Genomic DNA, 13275 nt, shown 5'->3' on the forward strand with positions numbered 1-13275 from the left:
CAACGACGGATCAAATGTTTAGCCTGCGGATGATCCTTGATAAATTCCGGGAGTATAACTGGCAGACTCACCATCTGTTCATTGATTTCAAAGCAGCGTACGATTCAGTGAAAAGAAATGAACCGTGGCAGATAATGTCCGAACATGGTTTTTCGGCGTAAACTGATTGGACTGATAAGTGCCACGCAGGATGGCTCGAAATCAAGTATTCGGATGGCAGACAAAATGTCAACCTCGTTTGTAACCTTAGACGAAGCAGGGTGATACACTTTCGAATTTTATTGTTCGACATAGCACTCGAAGTGGCTATTAAGAGATCTGGCGTGCAAAGGAACGGCACTATCATCACACGGTCGCATATGCTTCTGGGCTTTGCGGACGACATCAACCTCATTGGAATCGATTGCAGAGCAGTAGAGTAGAGTGGGGCAAGAGTACGCACTTAGTTTTCAATCGATCATGTGGCCCTTATGAAGCAAGCTTCTGCATATCAAATCTGTGTCGATGATTCATATACTCTTCCTTTATGTTACCCAGTGGAAAAAAATATTGAAATTATTGAGATTCGTTTTAGTAGAACCCTTATTGCAAGACAAGTGAAACACGTACTCTTACAAGCCCCACCGGTGGTGTAAAAGTGCGCATCGGGTGGTGTTGGGTGGTAGTAGTAAAACCTCAATTTTGTTAATTAACCTATCCGTTGGCAAATATATGGGTTTATTACAAAATTCCTGCCGTGTAAAGATAATTTTAGTTACATATAAAAAAATAGGATGTATGCTTATAACTTACGTTAGTGGATACTACCACTCAACGGTGATTATTTTAATTTTTCGTAGTCGTACTGTGCGTCGTTCTGTCGAGATGGTTGAACCGTTGCAGTAACTCCGAGTACACTAACGTTTGCAGCCGAAGTTGTAGGCTCTGAACCGTATGCACATTTGACATCCTGTGAGACTTGGAAGCGGCTTCGATGCCCGAGATTTCTACTCCAACTTTCTGGGACGCATTTTCTACTCTCTTGGTACCTCCCGTCCATTTTAAGCACAGCGGAGTTCGATGCCCATTACTCCTAACGCCTACGTCGAGCACAGCAAGCTTCACGGTTGGTCGCTCGTAGATGCCACTGGATGTCTGCACAGCAGCACTTCGGACCTTTCCGTCTGATCCCTTCTTAATAGAAATGACCCGACCTTTGGGCCAGGTGTTCCTAGGGAGCTTCGGGTCTACAATGATGACGATGTCGTTGACACATATGGGCTTCGTCTCTGCAAACCATTTGGTCCTCCGCGTTATTGTAGGGAGATAGTCCCGAAGCCATTGCTTCCAGAACTGGTTTGTTAAGGTTTGAGATAGCTCCCAACCGTACTTGAGCGCCTTCGAGCTGTCGTCAAACGCAACCCAAGGTCTTAATCCGTTGCTTGATCCCAGCAAAAAATGGTTGGGAGTCAGCACTGGGGACTGGTCATCGTCCAGCGGAATGCTGGTTAGTAGACGAGAATTGATGATATTCTCGACCTCTGCTAGCATGTTTTCCAGCACTTCATAGGACAACGTCCTATTCGGTTTCAGGTTCGCAAGGTTAGCCTTAACACTGCGTACTAGCCGCTCCCACGATCCACCCATATGGGGCGAGGCCGGGGAATGAAGCTCCAAGAGGTGTGTGAGGTAGTGAACTCTTCTGCAAGAAGCTCTTGATCCAAGTTCTGCATGGCATTTTCTAGCTCTCTGCTAGCTCCCACGAAGTTTGTACCCCGGTCGCTAAAGATTACAGCAGGTACCCTCTCCTTGCCATTACGTTTCTCAGTCCCAGAATGCAGGAATCGGTAGTCATATTGTGTATGATTTGCAAGTGGATGGCGCGAGTGGTTAGACATGTGGCGAGAAGTACCCAACGCTTCTCCTGACGACGTCCAACGGTAATCATAATTGGTCCAAAGTAGTCCACCCCCATATACGTGAACTGTCGAGCGTAGGCGGCCAGGCGAGGTAATGGCAAGTCGCCCATAGCTGGTGGTAGTGGTTGTGCACGATCGTTTTGCACTGCTGACAGCATCGACGAATCTCATTGTAGGCAGGCTTCAGTCGAGAAATGCTGTATCGTTGGCGCAACTCGTTAACCACGGTATTGTGGTTTTGATGATGATATTTGTTGTGGTAGTGGGATATGATGAGACGTGTGATGTGATTAGTTCGTGGAAGGATGATTGGATTCACTGCATCCGGATTCACACCGGGACACGCCGAGGTTCGACCACGCACCCGGAGTACGCCATGTTGGTCCAGGAACGGACAGAGATAATAGATTGAACTATTCTTCGGTATCGTCAAGGTAGAATCTTTGGACGCTCTTGTGTTCGATAGTATTGCTAGCTCATCTGCGTACGAACTATCTTGGGCCAGCCGGTACAAGTAGTTTTCAGCCTTTACTAGCTCACCAGCTGTCAATGCTCCAACAGTTCTTTCTTCAGAGCTAGATGTCTTCACATTCCCGATGAATCGAAACACGTATGCGCATCGACGTAGAAGCGAAGTCCATTTGGAGAAGTTTTGAGGATCGATGATTGGCTCTGGAAATTTGATGTGCAGCAATAAATGTGGACGTAATTCCTCCGAGGTAGCGTTATCGACGTGTATCTTCACAGGCCATTCTGCTTCTGGAGTTTTGAGAAATTCCGGACCGTGGAACCATCGACTTGTTTTTCTCATATCAGGTACTCGTTTCCACTTTGTTCCATCGTCAGCGACATTATTATTCGTTTGAATCCACTGCCATTTGCTGACATCCGAAGCTTCCAGCATCTCGCTCACTCGGAAAGCGACAAACGGGCTATATCTGCGATGATCGGATTTGAGCCAGCTGATGACGTCGCTTGAATCGGTCCAAAAGAAGCGCCTGTTAATCTTGACGGACAGCGATTGCGCTATGCTATTCGCCAACCTTACTCCGATTACGCTGGCTTGTAGCTCTGATCGCGGAATTGATAGGAACTTGATAGGTGCAACACGTGTCTTTGATCCTACCAGCGCCGTTTCAATGATGTCTCCTTGCTTGAATCGCAGGTATACCACTGCAGCGAACCCTTTCTCACTAGCGTCGACAAAGATGTGCATTTGCACTTCGTTGGTACTATCAATTGATGTAGCGGTCCTATAGCAACGTGGGATTTCTACCGTCGCCACTTCAGGAAGTACCTTTAGCCACTGCATCCACATTCCAAACTGTTTTTCTTCTATAGGATCATCCCATCCGACGGACGTTCTCCATATTTCCTGTAACACCACCTTCAAGAACATTAAGAAATGACCAATAAGCCCCAAGGGGTCGAAGATCATCATCAACGTTCTGAGTACTTCCCTCTTGGTTGGTCTCCGCTGGCCCGACATAAGCTCTGGATCATAGCGAGGAGAAATCTTGAAGGTGAAACAGTCAGTCAAGTATTCCACCACATTCCGAGTACCTTTTCCGTAGTGGCTCCTTCCGCCATACTAAGGTCCTTCTCTTCCGTGATTCTCTCATGTAGCGCCTCCAAAACAGCCGGACAGTTTGAGATCCAATTTCTCATGTCAAAGCCGGCTTCAGCATGGATTTCCTTCACGTTCAGCGCGAGATCTATTGCTTCTTGTTCGCTTTCGACGCTTGCAAGCATATCATCCACGTAATGTTTATCGACGATGGCTCGAACCGCTGCCGGATGACTTTCCTGGAATCGCTGAGCATTGGTATTTTTCACATATTGTGCGATACTAGGGGCACATGATACCCCAAACGGCAACACCAGCAAAGTGTATATGCTGGGTTCAGCGCTCCCTACATCGTCCCTCCAAAAGAAGCACAGGCGAACGTCTTGTCTCAGAAGAATCTGCAGGTACATCTCCCGAATATCCCCGCAGATAGCGATGCGAAACTCCCGAAACTGGACGAGAACTGCTAGTAGCGATGTCAAAAGATCAGGGCCTTTGATTAGGAACGAATTGAGGCAAACACCATGAGCAGGAGCAGCGGCGTCCCATACTAGCCGTACCTTACCCGGTTTGTTGGGATTCACAACAGGGAATACGGGCACGAACCATTGTTGAGACTGCTGTTTGTTGAGTTCTGCTTGCGTCAGCTTTCGCACGTAACCCTTATTCACGTAGTCCTCCATCTTCATCCTAACGGTTTCTGCGAGATTATTATCCATTTGCATACGCCGGTCAAGGCACTGCCATCTTCTGAAAGCCATACTTTGGCTATTCGGAAAACGAACGTTGTCGTACTTCCAGAGGAGTCCCGCTTCGTACCTTCCCTCTTTTGGGGTTGTTAGCTTTTCAAGCATATCCAACGCTCGTTGATCTTCATTCGACCGCAAAATCTTTTCCGGTTTTGAAATCCCAAGGCTATCCAGATTGAAGTAGCTTTTCATTGTGGCGTGCAGATTCTCGTCGGATTCATGCTGACATTCACACACTTTAACAGAATGCACGTTCACGTAATTTCCCTGTCGTTGTGTTCGTGAGGTGTTCCCATAGATGATCCAACCCAAGCGCTTTTTGACGGCGATAGGTTCACAGGGTTTTCCTTCTCGACTTTTTAGAGCATGCCCAAGCGACGCATGATCAAGACCAATCAGAATTCTCGGACATACGTTACTGTAGGACTTTACGGGTAGCCCGTCGAGATGGTTGAACCGTTGCAGTAACTCCGAGTACACTAACGTTTGCGGCCGAAGTTGTAGGCTCTGAACCGTATGCACATTTGACATCCTGTGAGACTTGGAAGCGGCTTCGATGCCCGAGATTTCTACTCAACTTTCTGGGACGCATTTTCTACTCTCTTGGTACCTCCGTCCATTTTAAGCACAGCGGAGTTCGAGGCCCGTCTACTCCCAACTCCTCAGCTAAGCTATCCTCCATTAGCGTTAGCTCCGAACCATCGTCTATGAAGGCATACGTCTGGACCTGCGTTGATGGCCCACGGAGCAACACGGGAACAATCCTGAACAATACTTCGCTGGTTAGCGCTTGGTGGATGTTACAGCTTCTGGTAGCAGAACTGTCCTGCTTATCGTTGTGCATCAACGGGTGGTGAAAAAAGGTGCAGCCTTTAATTCCGCAATGTTTCTGTTGTCTGCATGTACTATTGTGCTTCCGTAGACATTTACGGCACAGCTTTGCCTCCCGTACGACGGCCCATTTGGCATCTAGGCTTAATTCGGCAAACCGTTTACATTTGGCAACCGTGGGACAGCTTCCTTTGCATGTAATGCATGCAGTGGTTGACGCTGAGGACGATCGGTGGCCAGCTAGTGCTTTTGCTGGTGCGGATCGGTTTCGTTCTTCTTCAACATCTGAATGGATGTTTATAAATCCGTCATTTTTCCAGCCGCGGCTTCTAGGTGTATTGGAAGGAGTTTGCATAACGGCGCTAGCATCTTCTGCAATCGAATACAGCCAACGACTGAAGTGTAGTAGGTTCGGTGCAGGATTACTTCGAGAATACTTTGCCCAGTCGAGCTTTAATCCGGGTGGAAGGCGATCTACCAGCTCGACTTTCAGTGCAGCATTGTAGATAAAGTCCTGAACTCCACATGCTTCTATAGTAGAAACCAAATTTTCGACCGTTAGTGCAAACGTGACCAGCGTGTCGAGTTTTTCTACTTGTGGCGATGGTAACGACCGGATCTTCCCAATCGAAGCATGTACGATTGCATCTGGCCTACCATAGAGCATTTTTAATGTGGACATTACACCGCCAACGTTGGACGGATGGAGTAGTCGGCAGCGAACGGCTTCTAATGCCTTTCCCTTCAGGCATTTCCTAAGACGGAGCATGTTTTCCTCGTTGGAAAAACCGCACATTTGAGATGATGAAGTGTACATCGAGAAGAAGAGAGGCCAATCTTCGGGATTCCCGTAAAACTCCGGTAGGTCTCTGGATACAGCCTGGCGTGCCGCCACCTGACTTCGGTTGAGAACACACACGTTATCGTCAGCATCACGATCGTCAAACTCCGAATTTCTGAGCCCTCGAAGGTGTTGACTCGAAAGCCCGGCAGGATTCCTTCCCTGGTTTTCGTCCAGAACTGGACGTTTGGATCGGAGGGCGCTGTTCTGACACCCGAGATTGTTGGGCCAAACGCCCCCTGTGGATCGAACGAAGGATGCAACTGGGCTCTTGGATTCGAACCCGACCACTGGTCCTGAGCCTGGTAGCTTTGAGACGAAACCGGTTGACGATGTTGCGGTTGGTTGAACTGTATTCCTGATACTGGAACTGATTGACGAACTTTGTGTTGGTGAGAAAAGTTCTCTGGAGTTGAAAATTGTGCCATCTGACACGGATCTTCAAGAAAGGACGCCGGCGGTCGACGAAATTGGACTCCTCGTGTTGCATCTGCTCGTTGATTATTTGGAAACGGCGGCGGAGGACACTGCTTCTCTGGAACTAGTATTGATCTTCGCTGGAACCGATCTTCGGGGATTGGCGTAGGAACCGTAGCTCGAAATTCACGATTACTCAGCGGAACATCTGATCGATCCGCTTCTTGGGGTGTTGATCGTAGAGGGGAACGAAACTCTGTAACGTTGATCGCCGTTCTATCTGCCCGCCATCTGGTGCCTGTTGAACTCTAAGCTGCATCTGGTCGCCGTTCACGTATTCTTCAACTAGACCGGAATCACTTTCTTCACCACATTTATCCGTATCTCTCAGCCATCCTCGGACCTTGGACATCTCACCAGACTGTACATCATCATCACTAACCACTGTTCCCTCGCCGTCTTCTTGTTCCAAAATGCGGTATTTCTCGTCCAAAAACTTTTGCTCCAATTTCTTCTGTTCTTCGAGCTTCTGCAACTGTAGATCGACCTTGCGTTGATGACTCCGATGGCTGCTTGCCTTTCCGGCGGACTTCCTTGTATTTGTAATGTTTGGGGGTGGAGCTACCGCTTGATTTTGATGGGGTGTTGGTACTTGTTCCATTTGATTACTTGCGCCCGTTGGCTCATGTGGACACTTTGGACAAATCCAACTTCGGTTCGCAACGCCACCAGTCACTTCCACACAAGAAAAATGATACCACTTATCGCAACCATCACACTGCACCATTCTACTATTATCTCGTTCACTACACCATTCGCAATGACTATACCGAGTAACGTATACGCGTTGATTCGAATTTGGCGGCGCGGTGGGACTCGCGTTATCGTTGACATTCGACGACCGTATGGGATTGACGTTAGTATTGACACCAGCTTTTAATTTCGGTATGGCTCCTCTGGGACTAACATTGGCAATATCAGCATTTACCTGAGAACTTGGGGAGGGTATTTCCTGTACCGTAGATGCATGGCTCTTGGCACCGGTTACCGTCGTCGTTAAGTCCCTCGCTTCGCCTTGCGCGCTAGTCGCGATAGTGAGACTGTTGATACCGGTAACTACATCTGCATTGGTTGTTGGAGTACCCATGGCGTCGTTGGTTCCAATTGCACCCGTGGCCAAAAGCTGGCCCGCCGCAGCCATGTCCGAACTCGATTTGGAACTCGTCCTGGAATTCCTTAACTCCTTGCCGAACATTGTTACGACCACTAACGAATTTTGTAAAATGTTGGGTGGTAGTAGTAAAAACCTCAATTTTGTTAATTAACCAATCCGTTGGCGAATATATGGGTTTATTACAAAATTCCTGCCGTGTAAAAATAATTTTAGTTACATATAAAAAAATAGGATGTATGCTTATAACTTACGTTAGTGGATACTACCACTCAACGGTGATTATTTTAATTTTTCGTAGTCGTACTGTGCGTCGTTCTAATTGTAGTCTAGTCATAAGTTTATGTAAGTATTTAATTTCATTGAGGTTTTCTTATTCCATTCTCACCTCTACTCGACTCGAGCCTCAACTGTTCCTACAAAGAGGTTCGACGACTGTTACCACCTAAGAAGAATCCGTAACCTGTTTAGCGACTTTAGGATTCACAGATTAGTTTTAGTCTTGTAATTTTGTCTTAGTCACATACTTATATTAATCAATTGCAATATTAATGCATATTTGCCACAGGAAAACCACCTAAACGCACTTGGCAGTAATCGTAGTTTTAGTTAGGATAAGCAACCTCCTAGATTTACGGTTTAGCTCTATAAGTAGATGATAAGTTTTACACTAGTAGTTCGTAAATAGTTTTAAGCACATACTTTTAAGATATAATTCATTCAAATAGGCAGTTCGTAAGTACTTTTAAGATATAATTCAATTAGATATGTAGTTCAATTTTAGCATTCCGCACTTCTGATGCACTACCGTCCTACAGACGAAGGTCAGACCACACAATAGACGCGGTTGTTTACTTGTCTGACCTTCTCTTGATCGCTAGATCTCGCACGATCCTCCGAACGTGCGATGGGTGTAGAGTGGATGAATTCCAAATTCATGTCGACTTTGCGGGGCGCGTGGGGCTTGATGCTCTCGTCAAAGTAGCGCCGTCAACAGGTGGGGTAAGAGTACGCTTTTATCCAATCATGTGCTTTAAGTATATATTAACACAAATAAGAGTTAATAACATTTAATTGATGTTTAATGAGCATATATTAGAGAATGTTTAAAGATTACGTAACTCTTAAAGGGGGAGGGGGTTCTAAAAATGTGCACTTTCATACGAAAAACCATTGTTTTTTATATACTACAGAGGTAAAAATATGTATCAGGTTTCGCGTGGCGTATACAAAGGCCTCCCCCTATCTTAAAATATTTGTATGAACCCTCTAAAAATTATATGGATCGTCACAAATCTTGCAACCCCTCCCAGCTAAACGTTGCATAATTTATGAATGTTTCTTTTGATTAAATGAAATTATCATTTAGATGAAATTGTGTTTTCATACTATGTTTAGGTGTACAACAAGTCCTAATACAATTTCATTACTTCGCTTCAGTGCTTTGTTCGCTTAGTCCTTTCTAACACCGAATTACTTCAACTTATCCTAAAAACTTGTGATAATTTCGAATTCTGTCCCTTTTTTCTTAGTTGTGGATCTTTACGCTTTGGAAGAAGTCTTATTTCGACCGGAGATACGGGTTTGACATCATAATTTAAAAATTCATATGCGTACTCTTGCCCCACCGGTTCCGGCGTACTTTTACCCCACAGTCCCAAAAATTATTCAAGTAATGGTTTTGACTTCTTGGAAAACCAACCGGATTGGTGTTCTGTACCATAAAGTACTCTATACAATAGGTTATCGAAATGGTATAATGTTCACCTGAATGAACGTATATATGGTAATGAAATACTAGTTGCGGAAATCCAATTATTTTTAGCAAAATGACCAAAAAGTTATCTAACTCCATATCTCCCTTGTTGTTCATTCAAATCGTTTACAATTACACATGATAATAGTTGACCAGAATACCTGTCAAACTGATGCAGTGCTGCTAGTTTATCTTTTTTTGTCTGAAACTTGATTATGCATATGTACAACATGTGATAGATTTAGTTCGGAAAAGGTATTGGAGGGTAACCGCCCCTTCGGTGGGGTTTGATCCCACGACCCCAGTTCGCATGACAGGTGCTTTCCCTACTAAGCTACGAAGGACCTCCGTCGTCCACCGCAGCTTAGCGGGTACTGACTTAGTAGGGAAAGCAGTGAAATAGCCTTCTACGGATTACGTAACCAGCTTAGGTCCCGCAACATGCAGACGGAAACGAAATTTGTTCTATACAAAACTCTGATTCTACCAATGGCCCTTTATGGACATGAAGCATGGACGTTAAAAGAGGTGGACCGGAGAGCTTTCGGGGTTTTCGAGCGAAAAGTGCTGCGTACAATACTCGGAGAGAGGAGAGAACCACGCTGTTCGCGGTGGAATCGGACCTAGGGACCATAAACGTTCGGAGAAACTGGAGGAACATCGCCCAAGACCGACGATTATGGAGCTCTACAATACGCCATGCATAGATGTATCGACGCTGTAACCAACCAAGTACCCAGGTACACAGTTAAAATTCTGGAAATTACACGCTAGGGAAGATCCATAAAGTACGTCACGCAAAAATTGGCGATTTTCAACCCCCCCTCCCCCCTTCGTCACACTTTTTGTATTAAAACTCTAAAATTTTTGTATGAGTCGTCACGCTGCTCGGAACCCCCCCTCCCCCCTAGGAGCGTGACGTACTTTGTGGATGGCCCCCTATGGAAATATTTGAACGCATATTTTTGTGTTCAATAGCCTCTAATTTTACATCCAACTTTTTATTGTATGCAATATTGAATACGAGTTCCATAGTAACGACGACCTGTAATTTTAAAAAGTGATACAAAAATGAGTTGAATCGAACGGAGCCTGTTTGTTACATCATATATGCTGTAACATTTTTATACTGTGTAGGTATTACGCAGACCATTATTATTATTATTTATTCAGACTAAGGCCGAAGTGGCCTGTGCGGTATATAAGAGTCTCCTCCATTCGGCTCGGTCCATGGCTACACGTCGCCAACCACGCAGTCTACGGAGGGTCCGCAAGTCATCTTCCACCTGATCGATCCACCTTGCCCGCTGCGCACCTCGCCTTCTTGTGCCCGTCGGATCGTTGTCGAGAACCATTTTCACCGGGTTACTGTCCGACATTCTGGCTACGTGCCCGGCCCATCGCAGTCGTCCGATTTTCGCGGTGTGAACGATGGATGGTTCTCCCAACAGCTGATGCAATTCGTGGTTCATTCGCCTCCTCCACGTACCGTCCGCCATCTGCACCCCACCATAGATGGTACGCAGCACTTTCCTTTCGAAAACTCCAAGTGCGCGTTGGTCCTCCACGAGCATCGTCCAGGTCTCGTGTCCGTAGAGGACTACCGGTCTAATGAGCGTTTTGTAGATTGTCAGTTTGGTACGGCGGCGAACTCTATTCGATCGGAGCGTCTTGCGGAGTCCAAAGTACGTACGATTTCCAGCCACTATGCGTCTCCGAATTTCTCTGCTGGTGTCATTTTCGGCAGTCACCAGTGAGCCCAAGTACACAAATTCATCTACCACCTCGATTTCGTCACCACCGATGCAAACTCGCGGTGGGTGGCATCTTCTCTTGAACCTCTTCCTATCATGTACTTCGTCTTCGACGTGTTGATGACTAGTCCGATCCGCTTGGCTTCCCTCTTCAGTCTGATGTAGGCTTCCTCCATCTTCTCAAAGTTACGTGCCATAATATCTATGTCGTCGGCGAAACCAAATAGCTGGACGGACTTATTGAAAATTGTACCACTCGTGTTAATCCCTGCTCTTCGTATTACCCCTCCAAAGCGATGTTGAATAGCAAACACGAAAGACCATCACCTTGCCGTAACCCTCTGCGGGTTTCGAAGGGACTCGAGAATGCCCCTGAAACTCGAACTACGCACATCACCCGATCCATCGTCGCCTTGATCAACCGTATCAGTTTATCCGGAAAACCGTGTTCGTGCATTAGCTGCCATAGCTGGTCCCGATCGATTGTATCATATGCGGCTTTGAAGTCGATGAATAGATGATGTGTGGGCACGTTGTATTCGCGGCATTTCTGCAGTACTTGGCGAATGGCGAACACCTGGTCCGTGGTGGAGCGTTCGCCCATAAAACCCGCCTGGTACTGCCCCACGAACTCCCTTGCAGTTGGTGCTAGTCGACGGCATAAAATTTGGGAGAGTACCTTGTAGGCGGCGTTCAGCAATGTGATTGCGCGGTAGTTGCTACAATCCAGCTTATCGCCCTTTTTGTAGATGGGACACACGACACCTTCCATCCACTCCTGCGGCAAAACTTCCTCCTCCCAAATCTTGGTAATGACCCAGTGCAGCGCTCTAGCCAGTGCCTCACCACCGTGTTTAAATAGCTCTCCTGGTAGTTGGTCAACCCCAGGGGCTTTGTTGTTCTTCAACCGGCCAATCTCCTCCTGGATTTCCTGGAGATCCGGAGCCGGGAAGATTATGTCCTGCGCGCGTTCTCCCAGGTCCATCACCATACCGCCATCTTCGTCTGCCACATCGCCATTCAGGTGTTCTTCGTAGTGCTGCCGCCACCTTTGGATCACCTCACGCTCGTTCGTAAGAAGGTTCCCGTTTATGTCCTTACACATATCAGGCTGTGGCACGTGGCCCTTACGTGAACGGTTTAACTTCTCATAGAACTTTCGTGTGTTATTAGCGCGGTACAGTTGCTCCGTTTCTTCACGGTCTCGATCTTCCTGCTGGCGCTTTTTCCTCCGGAAAATCGAGTTTTGTCTGTTCCGCGCCTGTTTATATCGTGCCTCGTTCGCCCTCGTGCGGTGTTGCAGCAATCTCGGCCATGCTGCATTCTTCTCTTCCACTAACTGCTCACATTCGCCGTCATACCAGTCGTTTCTCTGATCCGGGGGCACCGTGCCAAGTGCAGCGGTTGCGGTGCTACCAATGGCGGATCGAATATCTCTCCAGCCATCTTCAAGAGACGCTGCGCCTAGCTGCTCTTCCGTTGGGAGTGCCACTTCCAGCTGCTGCGCGTATTCTTGGGCTAGTCTACCGTCTCGTAGCCGCCCGATATTAAGCCGCGGCGTCCGACTTCGACGCGTGTTGTACACCGTCGAGAGTTTTGAGCGCAGGCATACTGCAACGAGGTAGTGGTCGGATTCAATATTCGCACTGCGGTAAGTGCGGACGTTCGTGATGTCGGAGAAGAATTTACCGTCGATTAGAACGTGGTTTACGCAGACCATATAATTTCCATTTTTTTGCCTCTAATGGTCACCGAGGGTCATCATCCGGGGTTGACGAAATAATGAAGGACTTTTTTCGTTTATGACTTATTCAGAGAAGTATTGATAAGGATTTTGTGTAGATTCATAAAAAAATAGTTGGTTTAACTTAGAAAAGCTCTAAGTAGTCCGGAAAACAGGTCATTATTATGACCACATTTCAGCCAGCGACAATTCTTGTTTCAACGAACCAGAATTTTTTACGATTGCAAGTATCCGTCAGGAATTGCCGATAATTATCACTTATTATATAATTATCACTATTATCACAATTAGCACTAACTACACAAGAGCCACTCGTCCAAAGCTAACAGCTGAAATAAAATGTACCACTTACAAGATATGATTCAAAAATTGAAATACCAAAAACGATGTAAGGAAGACTGCTTTTACACCGCTTATGACAACCCAGGTAACCAGTAAGCATTAAATAATGCGTCTCTACGGCAAAACATGAAATGCCAATAAGCCCTATAGTCGCCTTTATTGTTATTTTATAGCAAGTTTTGGCCCAATATGGCTTCAAATGAGG

General features: G+C 46.4%; 1 protein-coding gene across 1 annotated transcript; it reads right to left on the minus strand.

Moving 5' to 3' along the window:
• Positions 1-1923: 1923 nt before the first annotated feature.
• On the minus strand, positions 1924-3297 carry LOC134221672 (uncharacterized). The gene has a single exon (XM_062700860.1). It carries the CDS (start codon positions 3295-3297, stop codon positions 1924-1926), a length of 1374 nt encoding a protein of 457 aa, XP_062556844.1.
• Between the last annotated feature and the right edge of the window lie 9978 nt (positions 3298-13275).

The sequence above is a fragment of the Armigeres subalbatus genome, chromosome 3 (assembly GCF_024139115.2).
Source record: "Armigeres subalbatus isolate Guangzhou_Male chromosome 3, GZ_Asu_2, whole genome shotgun sequence".
Classification (NCBI taxonomy): Eukaryota; Metazoa; Arthropoda; class Insecta; order Diptera; family Culicidae; genus Armigeres; species Armigeres subalbatus.

What these genes read in the sequence shown, in the direction of transcription:
- LOC134221672 (XM_062700860.1), bottom strand. Translation starts at nt 3,297, where the DNA reads ATGTTCTTGAAGGTGGTGTTACAGGAAATATGGAGAACGTCCGTCGGA.